Source organism: Otolemur garnettii, unplaced genomic scaffold, assembly GCF_000181295.1.
Source record: "Otolemur garnettii isolate 467f Iridium unplaced genomic scaffold, OtoGar3 scaffold00046, whole genome shotgun sequence".
Classification (NCBI taxonomy): domain Eukaryota; kingdom Metazoa; phylum Chordata; class Mammalia; order Primates; family Galagidae; genus Otolemur; species Otolemur garnettii.
In genome coordinates, this window is record NW_003852441.1 from 8672551 (window position 1) to 8686195 (window position 13645).

Here is a 13645-nt window from a genome sequence, read left to right on the forward strand (position 1 = left end):
ATTGTTGTTTGGCGGGTCCGGGCTGGGGATTCGAACCCGCCACCTTAGGTGTACGTGGCTGGCGCCTTAGCAGGTTGAGCTATAGGCGCCGAGCCATCATGAGATAATCTTAAAAGTGTTCCTAAATAATTTGAGAGTATTTGCTGATAAGATACCTCATCATTTCCACATACATACTCGTGTATTTCTTATAAACAAGGACATTCTTTCTTCCTTTCTTTTTTTTTTTTTTTTGTAGAGACAGTCTCACTTTATCACCCTCAATAGAGTGCTGTGGTGTCACAGCTCACAGCAACCTCTAACTCCTGGGCTTAGGTGATTTTCTTGCCTCAGCCTCCAAGTAGCTGGGACTACAGGTGCCTGCCACAATGCCTGGCTATTTTTTTGTTGCAGTTTGGCCAGGGCTGGATTTGAACACACTGCCCTCAGTACATGGGGCCCTACCGAATGAGCCACAGGTGCTGCCCTAAACAAGGACATTCTTCAACTGACCACAATATAACCATCAAAAACAGAAAATGCATGTAGATGTGTTACTTTTTAATTTTTAGTAATTGTTAAGTTTTGTATACAGTTCACTCTTCAAGTTTTGCTACTGATGTTCTTTATAGAAAAGGATCCACTTCAGAACCACTCGTTGTACCTACTTGTTGTCTCTTTAGTCTCCTTCAGTTTGTACCTGTTTCCTGGACTTTCACTGATTTTCATGACCTTGGTGACTTTGAAGATTACAGGCCACTTATTTTTTAGAGTGTCCCTTAGTTTGCCTTTGTCTGATATTTCTCTGTGATTAGATTTAGGTCATCTGGCAGAGATACCACAAGAGCGCTGCTGTGTTCTCTAATTAGAGTATCAGCTGGCTGATTATTGATAATATTCAGTGTGGTCACTTGATTAAGGTGGTGTCTAATAGGTTTTTCTACTGAAAGGTTACTCCTTTGTGTAAGTAATGGGTATTTTGTACTGTGTTTTTACATATTCTCTTCCCCCATCAAACTGTTTTATCTTTGGACTCATTGTTTCTTACATATTCATTGAATGTTAGTCCATTCTCTTTATTTTGATGTTTAAATCTTCCCAGATTGACCATTGGGAGTTCCTTCCAGGAAGTTTCAGTGTCTTTATTTTTTTTTTCTAGTTTTTGGCCGGGGCTGGGTTTGAACCCGCTACCTCTGGTATATGGGGCCAGCGCCATATACCTTCTTTGAGCCACAGGTGCTGCCCAGTTTCAGTGTCTTTTTGACATTTCAGATATTGTGTGAGTTCTTCTTTCCTTCTGCTGCCAGATGCTCAAGGCTTATCTTGTACTTTCTGCCCCAGCCCCATATTTACCCCTTTCTCCAAAAAGCTGTTTCCTTTTGGTATTTAGAAATCAGGTTCCAGGCTCATTGCTCTCGGGGTATGTCTGTTCCTGGGTCCTCTCAGTGGACAAAGATAGGAAATAGATGTATAAATTTATGTCTGTATTATTTTATGTGTGTATCTTTCCATATAGAAATCATAAGCTCATACTAGTACCTCTACTGTCTTTGTAGTCCTTCAGAGTTCATTATAGTTTTCTCAACTATAATGAGAGAAAATGAGAGTCGGCTCTCTCTCCCTTTTTTTTTTTTTTTTTTTGGTAACTCTCTTATCTTGAATATATTTACTTATCAATTCCCTGTGTACAACTAAGGTCCCATCACTACTGCCCCCTCCCCATGCAGCTCCTGTCCTCAGTGTGCTCACCCTCAGGCTCCCTATGCTAGGCTCCTACCTGGGTTCAGACCTTCTGCTCTAGGGCACCATGCCCCTTTCTCACCCTCGGCATGGATGCATTTCATTGTTGAGTATTGAATTGTTCCCAAAGAGGAAGAAATATTTTACTTCTTTGTTTTTTTGAATAGTGTTTTTCAATTTGATTTTGTTTCATTGTTTTATGCTTAGTTTTCTGAAAAGATTTTCTGAGCTTCTTAAAAAGTGAAACTATGTCTTCCACATTTTGTTCCCTCATAGTTATTATGTGCTGTCCATGTATCAGGCCATTTTTGTTACTCTGGTTAGACTGACCTTTTTTTGATGTGTATGTTTATGTCTCTTTAAAGAGCTGGAAAAGGCACGGCATCGAAGCATTGGAAAGCCTTTACTTGGGGGCCCTTTTTCCCTCACAACTCATACAGGAGAACCTACAACTGATAAGGACTACCTGGGACAGTGGGTACTAATTTATTTTGGTTTCACTCATTGCCCTGATATCTGTCCAGAAGAACTAGAAAAAATGATTCAAGTTGTGGATGAAATAGGTAAGAAGCCATCACTAACTTCAAAGTATATGTTCACTTAATGTTACTACATGTTTTCACATTCTCATATTTCTTTTGGGTGGAGTGTTATAATTATTTCTTTGCAAGAGCGTACGCACTCAGCATTTGGCCTGTTTGTTTTGATTACTGAGACTGTATTCTCCACTAAAGGAAATTTGTTTTGACGCTAAATGTTAGATCACTCAAAAATGTCATAGTTCGAGTCTCCCTTAACTCTGCTTTTGCATCCCTTCCTATACTGTATAGCCTTTCATCACAGACACTGGCATTGCGTTTTTCCCCAGTGACTGTGATGGTTAATCAAGGAAATCTGTAGAAATGGTCTGCAGTCAGTAGCATTTTGTCAATAAGAAGACAGGGTGCCTCCTTCTTAATGAAGTGTTTCAGGATTTTCATTTCTTATTAATAGTTTACCTTGCCCTTGTGATATGGTGGGAGGGAAAAAACTGGCAACGTTGGATTGAATTAGGATGTAAGATCACCACATGATATGATGTGGGGTAGCAGCATTTAAGTACTGGTGGAGGTGTTAGACAGGATATGTATCTGATTTCACCACAGATAGTACTCCTATGGATCTGCTTTTCCTAGCGGCCATCCTGTCCCTTTCCTTGTGCTTTCAACCTGAATAGTAAGATGTCCCTCTGTGTTTCCTTACAACCTCCCTGTAGCTCTTAATACACTCTCCCGTCTTGGCTGGTTTCCTTTGTCTTTTCCCTTAAGGTATGAATACTGACTGATCGGAACTTCCTTTCAGATGATATTCCATCTCTGCCAAATTTAACTCCACTTTTCATCACCATTGACCCGGAGAGGGACACAAAAGAAGCCATCGCAAATTATGTGAAAGGTATGTCTTCTTATTAATTCTTTACACCTATTTAATTCTTAGAATTTTTGAAATATCAGTTCATTTGTACCCCACAGTGCCTTGTAAAGCAGGACAAATGATGTTGTAACCAGTTTTATAGGCAGATGAAAAGATGAAGCTCTGAATTGTTGCTTGGCTAGTCAGTACATAACTAAGAAATATGGAACAGATGAAAATTCTCCATTATAACACATAAGTCATATCTTTTTATGACTATCAGTAGAAATCTGGAGGGAATGCTTTCTAATTATTTAAATCACGTTCTTAATGTAGTTTTAAGAAAATACTTGTAGTTCTGAGATACAGTAAGGTTTAAAAGTATCATGAAGTAACTACTATAGTTTTTCATTGCTCAGATAAGAAAGTTATTATAGCAGTTATTTAAAAGTTCAGGGCTAAGAGTAAATCATTCATAGCATCTATCTGCTGTTATGTTTTTGGAGTCTATGTAACCAAGCTGGTAAAAGTCACTTAAAACAACAGGATTTATAAGACTACTGAAATGATAGCTCAACATTTGACAGCAGTTCCTTCCTCCAAAGGTATGGAAGCCTGTTTTTATTTCTCATTCGAAACTGAAAAATTGTTTGGGCTCTGAACAGGCAGGATGGCTTGCCTTTGTTACCTTTACTCTGTGAATGAAACTTGATACAGCTATGCATCTGAACTTTTTTTAAACAATTACTGAAATTGAAGTATTTTTCTAAATGCCAACTTTAATTATTTTTAAATCCTCCCAAAATGCAACTAATAATGATTGTATCCTCAATCACTGTATGTAAGTGGTGTTGAAGGATATTACCAGGAGAAGCTGGGCACGGTGGCTCACACCTATAATCCCAGCACTTGGGAGGCCACAGTGGGCGGATCGCCTGCACTCACAGGTTCGAGACTAGCCTGAGCTAGAATGAGACCCAGTCTCTAAAAATAGCCAGGTGTTGTGGCAGGCACCTGTACTGAGGGTGACATAGTGAGACTCTGATTCAAAAAAAAGAAAAAGTAAAAGAATATTACCATGAAGCTTTGGTATTTCAGACGAGATTGGGTGCGTTCAGGGTGATATGGCTGTAAACGAGGTTTTGATATTTCAGTTAGATATAGCAACTCAAATATCTACTCATTTGGGAATATTATGGTTTGGTCAATAAATAATAAAAATAATTGCCATTGTAACACCTTTTTAAATTGAAGATTGTGTATAAGCCACTGAGTTCATTGGTAAATGACTATGCTGTTGCCCAAGTTGCTGACAAACTTGCACACTGTGGACATAATTTCTGCTTAAATATTTATAATAGCAACCAAACTTCAAGAAGAAAATGGAAACCTTTGTCACCTTAGGTTAAGCAAAGATTTCTTATATTACCAAACCAAGAGACCAAGTTGATACATTTGGACTTCATCAAAATTGAAAACTGGTCTTTGAAGGGCTCTATTAAGAGATTGAAATGACAAGCCATACACTAGCAGAGAACGTTTGCAAATCATATGCCTAACTTTTACCTAGAGTATAAATTACATATATAGGTAGGTGTATATACACACACATACATTCTGAAACAAAGGACCCCATAAGAAATGGGCAGAAGATATGACCACTTTGTTATAGCCATACAGATGGCAAATAAGAGCATGAAAAGATGATTGACATTAATAGTCATTATGAAAAGGGATATTAAAACTATAATGAGATAATCACTAAACACCTATTAGAGTGGCTAACGTAAAAGAGTGATTATACTAAGTGTGGTGAGGATGGGAGGAGTTGTATTCTGCTGGTTGGGATACACAAAATGTACAGCCACTTTGGGAACCATTTTGTCAACCTCTTAAGCATATACCTGCTATATGATCTAGCAGTACAGTCCTAGGTGTTCATTCAAAAGAAATGAAAGCATGTGTCTACACAAAAACTTTTTATGTGAATGCTCTTAGCAGCTTTATTTGTAATATCTAATAAGTGGAAAATAACCCAAGTGTCCATCATTGGACATATTTACAGCCAGCTGTTTACCAACAGAGGTACAAAGGACATATGCTGGGAAAAGGATGGTCTCTTCAGTAAATGGCTCTGGGAGATGTGTATATCCATATGCAGAAGAATCAAGATCAGACCCTTATCTCTCACTGTGAACAAAAGTCAGCTCAAAATTCATTAAAGCCATAAGTGTAAAACCTGAAACTACTAGAAGAAAACACGGGAAAAGCCTTAAAAGTATAAAGTATCTTAGGTGGAAGTTGACAAATGGTTTTATATAAAACTAAAAAGCTTCTGCACAGTAAAACAGTCAACAGAGTGAAGAAACAACCTGCAGAATGGGAAAGATATTTGCAAACTATTCATTTGATAAATGATAATAGGGATTTATATACAGAATATGAGGTTAGTCAGTTAAGTTCATGAAGTCATCCTAGGAAAAGTGCCGCATACCTCATTGCTGAGTATCACTCCATTCCCCTCGGAAGTACTCCGTTAAGGCTATTAGATTGTACTGCTAGATGGCAGTGATATTCAGCAGCCAAGAATGTATCATATTTCTAGGATGAGTTTGTGAACTTAATTATCAAACCTAGTATGACGCAGCTTTCCTCATGGTCAGTCCAGGAAAAGAATGAGTTCCAAAATTGCTCTGAAGGATGGACTAGGTGCTGCTGTCAGCGCAAACCTTCTCAAGGGGTATACCTGGCAGGTGACTGTAGTGATATTTAGCAGTGAGGTATGCAACACTTTTTCTAGGATGAGTTTGTGAACTTAATTGACCTCATGTATAAGGAACTCATACTTCTCAACTGCAAAACTGAAATAATCCAAATATTTCTCAAAAGAAGGCATTCGGTGGCCAAAGGCATGAAAAAGTACTTGAAATCTCTAGTCAGAGTAATGTGAGTCAAAAGAGGGCTAAGAAGCCCAAAGGAGCCTAGAAAGTTAGCAAGGGCTTTGGGTTTGGCTGTGGTGTTTGGGGCTGTGTCCTGAGGCTAAGGGACATTTTCTTTTTAACATGGTAGTGCAGTGTGTGAGTAAAAATTCCTTGGCTATAAGGAATAGAAATAAGCTGAAAGTTGCATAAGTGAAAGGATGGAATTATAAGTATTCACAGGAATTTGATGACTCCTAAGAGCAGCACTAGGTCTCAGGAAAAGCCTGGATTCGTGGTCTGGAAATTCGGAGGAAAGCCAAGAGTCATCTCTGTTTCTTATCTGTTGTGGGTCTGCTTCATTATTTTCTCTTTCTCTGTTTGAAGCTTTAATTTCTTCTGTAAAGACAGGCAAATTATGGTTTTATCTGGAGGACATTATACTAAGTGAAAGTAGCCAGGCAGAGAAAGATAAATATGACACGATTCACTTATTTACTTATTCCTTCCTTATATACTGTTGATGAGTATCTGAATTAGTGCTGCCATATGGAGAACAGTATAGAAGTTCTTTAGTGTATCTCAGAACTACATGTATTTTTTTTAACTAAATTAATTAAAAATATGCTCTCAAATAATTTGAAAGTATTCTCTGCAGATCTTTACTAGATTACATTAAAGGACTTACATGTTACAAAAGAGAATTTTCATTTGTTCTATATGAATTCTTTTTCTTTGCACAGTGATTCCTGCCTGTAACCCCAGCACTTGGTAGGCTGAGGCGGGTGGATTGCCTGAGTTCAGGAGTTCAAGACCCGCCTGAGCAAGAGCAAGACCCCTCTCTTAAAAACAGCCAGGCGTTGTGGCAGGCACCTCCCAGCTACATAAGGCTGAGGCAAGATGGATCGCTTGAACTCAAGAGTTTGAGGTTGGCTCAGCGCCTGTGGCTCAAGCGGCTAAGGCGCCAGCCATGTACACCTAAGGTGGCGGGTTCGAATCCCCAGCCCGGGCCCCCCAAACAACAATGATGGCTGCAACCAAAAAAAAAAAAAAAAAAATGGCCGGGCGTTGTGGCGGGCACCTGTAGTCCCAGCTACTTGGGAGGCTAAGGCAGGAAACTCGCTTGAGCCCAGGAGTTGGAGGTTGCTGTGATGCCATGGCACTCTACCCAGGGGGATAGCTTGAGGCTCCATCTCAAAAAAAAAGAATTTGAGGTTGCTGTGAGCACCATAGCACTCTACTGAGGGTGACAAAGTGAGACTCTGTCTCGAAAAAAAAGATTATTTTTCTTTGAATCATGAAGAAATGTCTGGAGACTCATTACAGGAAGAAAGGGGAACTAGAACTACTCTATTGGCTACATTATCAGCTACAACTGATGATATTTTCTGAAGTAGACATTTTTGTTTACTGGGCTTCTTACTTTTGACTGTTTTTCTCATTTTTTATTTAGAATTTTCTCCCAAACTGATTGGCTTGACTGGCACAAAAGAAGAAATTGATCAGGTGGCCCGTGCATATAGGGTGTATTATAGCCCTGGTCCAAAGGATGAAGATGATGACTACATTGTAAGTAAATGCTCAGGTAACCCATGCCCAGCTCCCAGAGCCCAAATATTCGTAGAGCTTTAAATGACTGACTGGCTTCTGAGATGAAAGAAAACCTAAGATTATTGCAAATTCCTTAGGAGTTGGGGTATTTAAAAGGGTAATGGAAGCATATTTTTTAAATTTATGTTCCCAGAATTTAATTGCCTGTTTTTCTCTTCTGGTAACATATAACATTATAGGGCAATATAAAATCAGATACTTGGTACTATGCTGGAAATAAAGAGGAGCTGTCATTGGGGGGCAAAGTTTATTTTAGTTTAAAAACATTGTATTGGTTCTTTCTGTTTCCCTAGTGAAGAGATAAAAGAAATTGCCCATTTTTTTTTTTTTTTTTTGAGACAGAGTCTTACTCTGTCTCCCTAGCTAGAGTGCTGTGGCATCATAGCTCACAGCAGCCTCAAAGTCTTAGGCTTAAGTGATCCTCTTGTCTCAGCCTCCTGAGTAGCTGGGATTATAGGCACCTATCACAATGCCCACCTAGTTTTTCTATTTTTAGTAGAGATGGCATGTTGCTCGTGCTCAGATTGGTTTTGAACTCTTGAGCTCAAGCAGTTCACCTCCCTTGGCCTCCCATAGTGCTAGGATTACAGGTGTGAGCCACTGCCCCCAGTCAGAAATTTCTCCTTTTGAGAAGCAATTTTAGGCCATAAAGAACTGCAATTTTAGAGTGAATAAGAATTCTGAAAAGGAAGAGAAAAGATGAAAGCTATTGGAAGATAGACTTTCTGTATTTCATATCAGTTATATGTCTTATACGGATGAAGAGTTCACATTGTACCTTAGTATAATTTCAGGTTTTTTCCTGTTAATTGTCATATCTGGTTTTTCTTTAATATTGTTTGGGCCAAGTATTTAATCCTTGAGAGGCTTTCCAGCTGCAGAGCTGGTTTTGTGAAAAGAAAAATGTTCAGGACCCTGAATCACTGATCTACTAGCTCTCTGTGGCCTGTTCCAAGTGTGCTGTGCAGAGGAGACGTCTCACTATGGTACTTGGTCTCTACATTCCACTGTGATTTCTCTGTCACCTTTGAACCTGGAGATACTATGTGTCCCTGTAGCCTGTGGTATAAACTGAAAGCAGGCTTCTGGCTCCTTTGCCTTAATTCAGCCCACACAGTAATCTTATTTTCTAGTCTGCCATCTCATAGAGTTAGGGAAACTTAGAGTCACTGGGAAAAAAGACAAGAGGAATCAAACATTTTTCCTTAAGCCCTAATTCTAAAGCAAATAGAGGGACTGTCCTTTAGTTTCTTCTTAAACATAAGCAGCATGAGCAGGGTAAGGGAAGACCAAGGGCACAGTGGCCAAGAGAGGAAGCCAAGGAAAAAGAACTTTTTTTTTTTTTGAGACAGAGCCTCAAACTGTCCCCCTGGGTAGAGTGCCATGGCATAGCTCACAGCAACCTCCAACTCCTGGGCTCAAGCAAGTCTCCTGCTTCTGCCTCCCAAGTTGCTGGGACCACAGGCGCCCGCCACAACGCCTGGCTATTTTTTTTCAGTTGCAGCCATCATTGTTGTTTGGCGGCCAGGGCTGGATTCGAACCCGCCACCTTAGGTGTATGTGGCTGGCGCCTTAGCCACTTGAGCCACAGGCGCTGAGCCGAAAAAGAACTTTCCATACTTCTTTCCTTTTACTATAGAAAGTTGTATTAACTGGTTTTGAATTTAACTGATGATGACCTAATCCATCTGACTTCCAACATTAAATGAATTTTATTAAATTATTTAAATGTATCCATTCCTAAACTAGGTAACACTCCCTAGTCTTTACCCGTGAAGTTAAGAAATTTTACAAATAAAACCGACAGCCTATAAAACTTCAATTTTAAGACAAATTTAGTTAAAGCGAGGAGTCATTTTGCTGAAGCCAAAGTGCTGCTCACAAGAATGGGGTTTGGCCCAACTGTAGTTAGCTGCCCTTCTGTGTTTTTCTACTTAAAATACTTTGAAACCTTTGATTGTATAGTCTGCCTTGACTGGTTGGTATTGACTTGGCAAGAACGTGTTGTGTTCCTATTATTTGCCTATAACCAGAGGTGCACAGCTACTCACAAATAAACAAACAGGTTTGGTCACTGAAATTTATACTCACAATGCAGATAATCCAGAATACAGATAGTAATTTTTTTAATCTTATAAATTAAAATGCAGATATATAAGTTTTATGGAAACTTTTTGGTTTAAAATTTATACTTCTTGGTATAAAATTCTTGTTATAGAATATATGCTAGGCCCCATTTTGAGAAGTACCATAAGAATTTGGTAAGTATCAATGAGCAATTCATTGCTATACATTTGTGGAATCAACCAATAGGGGGTGACATTCTCTAGCTTCTTAGGTTTTTCATTAGCATGATTTCTATCCCTTGAGGTCACAGATTTTTATCTGCAAGATGGTTTGGAAAACTTTAGTTAAGATTTAAGGACATGCAAAGAGTGAGAGAGTGCTTTAAAGGTTATTTGTGAGATATAATGGATTGAGTTTTTCTAAATCTCAAAAAGCAGAAAGAAAAGGTAAATTTCTGCTTTTGAATGGAATCTTCAGACTAATAATATATATAAACTGAGTATGCCAAACATTTGGGATTCCATACAAAGCTAAATTTGCCCATTATTGCATTTACTGTATGTATAAAATGATATTATGTCAAGTATTAATTAGAAAATACTTCTGAAAAAAGAACACAAATAGCTTTCAAACCTAATAAGAGAAGTTTAGTTTCATAATAAAGGAAATGTGGATTGTATAATGAGATGCCATTTTTCACCTACTAGTTTAGCAGTTATCAGCAATGTCAAAATTGGAAAAACAGGAAATACACTGTTGGAGTGAATTTAGAACAGGTACTTCCGTGCATTGTTGATTAGAATTAGACTGTTACATGCACCCTCTGCAGAGAGCCATTTGGCAGTATCTCTCAACATTTACAGTGAAATGCTTTTTTAGGTCAGAAATTTTACTTTTTGGAATTTGTCCTACAGTTATACTCTGAAGTATTGTTTATAACAAGAAAAGACTGGAAACCAACAAACCATTTTTTAAAGAAACTATATACTGATTTAGAAAAATGTCCAATATGTTGTTAACTGAGAAAACAAGTACTGTATATAGCATATTGTTACTTGTGGATGAAAAGAAGTGGGTGGTGGATATGTGCATACAATAGTGAGTGCAGAGACGTTCTCTGGAAGAATAAAGAAGGAACTGTTGGCAGTGGTGGTCCCTCTAGGAGAACTGAGGGACTTTGGGGGTCCAGAATGGAAGGAAGCCTTTCCTTGTACATGTTTACTAAATTTTTTTTTACATGCATGTATTGCCTTTTCACAAAATAAAAACTTATTCTAAAAAAACTTACACATTTAGAAAAACTTAGTTGCTCTCCAGTATAATTAGAAATAATGGCAACATGGTGATGAAAGATTGTAGACTTTGAAATTAGACACAGTCCAGGTTTTAAGGTTAGGTGTGATATTTACTAATTGTATAACTTATTCTCTAGCCTGTTGTATCATTTTTCCGGGAAGAGCATACCTGGCTGGTGACACATGAAAGAACTTGTCAATAAACGCTAGTTTCCTTTTTCTATTCTAGGAAGTACTAGAACTTGGAAGATCATTATATTAGAATAAATGTCAGTCTGCTCTGCCCACAACCCAGATGAGTATTGAGAAGTAACCACTGACTAGTTTGACAGATAGAGATAGAACAATATTTTTATATTTTTATTGTGCACTAGAAAGTAATTTATATTAAGAACACTCAGAAAATAATTCCACACACTGTAATTCTATTTCTTAAGGGAAAGAGAATAGAAAAAAGGAAAAAGGTATAAGTTACAGTGTAAGGCTTGAAGAGAGAACTGGAGACTTCATTCTGATTTCTTTATCACATGTGGAGAAGGGTAGATCCTCTCTGTTGTTCCTGTAGTAAGTTATTTCTTGACACATGAAATCATCAGCTGTTTGAACTCTTGTGTGCATTCTTTCCTTATTTGGGTAGGCAAGAGACTTCTTCCATTTACTGTCCCCCTTATGAATATATGTGCATAAAAAAGTAATCACCTCACAGACATAGAATGGTGCGTGGGTATATTTGGGGCAGTATCTCCAGTTTGGTATGTCTGAGCATGTGTCTGTCTTTTTGTCTTGCCAAGCAGTAATCAAGCCTGCAGTAAATTCCAAAGACTCTAAGTGACAGATCTGCTTATTTAAAATTGTATTTTGTGGAAGCATCTAGCTAAAAAAATTGATGACTATTCTAAAAACTTTGCTGGGAAAATGGATAATGCATTTAAGATGACTCCTTGGGGCATAGCATTTACGGCCGCTGAGGATTTGCCTTTTGGGTGCTTTGCTTTAGTTAGGATTGTTCAGTGTAGTATATCAAAATCTCCTTGAGGAGAAACATCTTTTCCAGTTTTTTGTTCCTGTTACTAATAAGGATTAAATAGTGTATTAGGATTTACAGATTATTTAATTAAACCAGTGGTTAGTTTTCTGAGTTCTTTGCATAAAACATGGTAGGCAGAATTTAGGCAGTAATGAAAGACAACCAGTTATCCCTAAAACTTAAAAGAATAAACCTAAGAACTACTAAAGAAGATAATTTTTCACCAACACTTTTAATTCCATGTGATACCTCTTTGTAATATGGTTAAGAGATCAGATGAGATATTTTACTCAAAATGAAATTATTTTCAAGCATGCATTGCTATTCCACAAGCACTGACTATTTTATGAAGTCTTGCAGCTGCCGTTTCTTAGAACATGGATTCTTTTCTCAGAGAGTGTGTAGATGAGTATGTTAACAGAATTCCAAGGTCTAGCTGATATTATGTGCAGTAGCCAGTGCAAATTTCTGAACCACAAAAGATTTTATACCATCATTGCAAATATGCTGTGATAAGCTTAGGCCTTTTCCATAAATAATAGATACTACAAAGGTTATTTAAGCATTAATGTAAACTCTTATCCTGCGGCATTTATTCAGTCAATTTTGCAGCTTATTTTGGTAATCTTTTTGTTATACCTCCCCCTTTTCTCTACAGGTGGATCATACAATAATAATGTACTTGATTGGACCAGATGGTGTGTTTCTAGATTATTTTGGCCAGAACAAGAAGAATGGAGAAATAGCTGGTTTAATTGCTGCACACATGAGGGAACACAGGAAAAAGAGCTAGCCAAACCAGCACTGCAGGATGCAGTATTCTCTTGCTGAAGAGGAAGGAAGCTTTGTCTCCCATAGGAGCCAACATATATATGCAACCTACAGGATGACCTTTGTACTATGAGAACATCTCCATTTTGGATGGGATGTTAACCTTGGGTTGAGCCAAAATAGATTCTTGGAAATGTAAAAATTATCACCTGAAGTCTTCCAAGTAGCTTTGGTAAGACCAGATTAAAGTGCAGTGAAGAGCGGGCCTTGAGGAAGGCACAGCAGGGAGCGGCACAGCCAGTGCTTTTCCCCTGGTGAACAGGCCCCCAGACAGCTTCCCTCCCTCTCCAGTGTGTTGGACCATGCTCATACAGGTGATGGGACTGAATTGTGCAGAAAAGAATGTAATTCCCATAGTGCTTTAGCTTTCCTCTTCTTGAATTCTTTGCTCTTAAGTTCCTGGTAGCTGAAAACAGTCAAGTTACAATGGGTTCTCTGCCATTCAGAGTTAATCTTTATACTTGAAAGTTTAAGTTTTGTCTTCCTTGTTCATGAATATCATTGTCAGGTTTGCCTTTATGCCCTGTCAGCAGGTACTGATTTGATTAACGAAGGGGAAATCTATTGTTTGGAGAAAACCTTTAGTCCACTTTCAGTAGGGGTCTTTAAGTTTTAAGTAAATGTGCCCAATTTTCAATGACAAACCAAATGGAAATAAGAAGATACTGATTATAAGTGTGATACAGAGTATTTTTTTGCATATAGGAGATTGCACTGCGTGTAAAATAAAGGTGTATTTGGTTTTGTAACTCAAGCGAGCATGGCCGTTCTTTTTTTTTTTTTTG

At 38.1% G+C, this 13645-nt stretch overlaps 1 protein-coding gene across 2 annotated transcripts in view; it reads left to right on the forward strand.

Moving 5' to 3' along the window:
* The window catches only part of LOC100948199 (protein SCO1 homolog, mitochondrial), a 16901-nt gene extending 3316 nt beyond the window's left edge, over positions 1-13585 (forward strand). For both annotated transcript variants that reach the window (XM_003791089.3, XM_023513996.1), the window contains exons 3-6: positions 2085-2282; positions 3061-3153; positions 7483-7598; positions 12688-13585. In XM_003791089.3, coding sequence (XP_003791137.1) covers positions 2085-2282; positions 3061-3153; positions 7483-7598; positions 12688-12822 — 542 coding nt within the window. In that variant the 3' untranslated portion in view covers positions 12823-13585. The remainder of the gene's footprint in view (positions 1-2084; positions 2283-3060; positions 3154-7482; positions 7599-12687) is intronic.
* Positions 13586-13645: the final 60 nt, after the last annotated feature.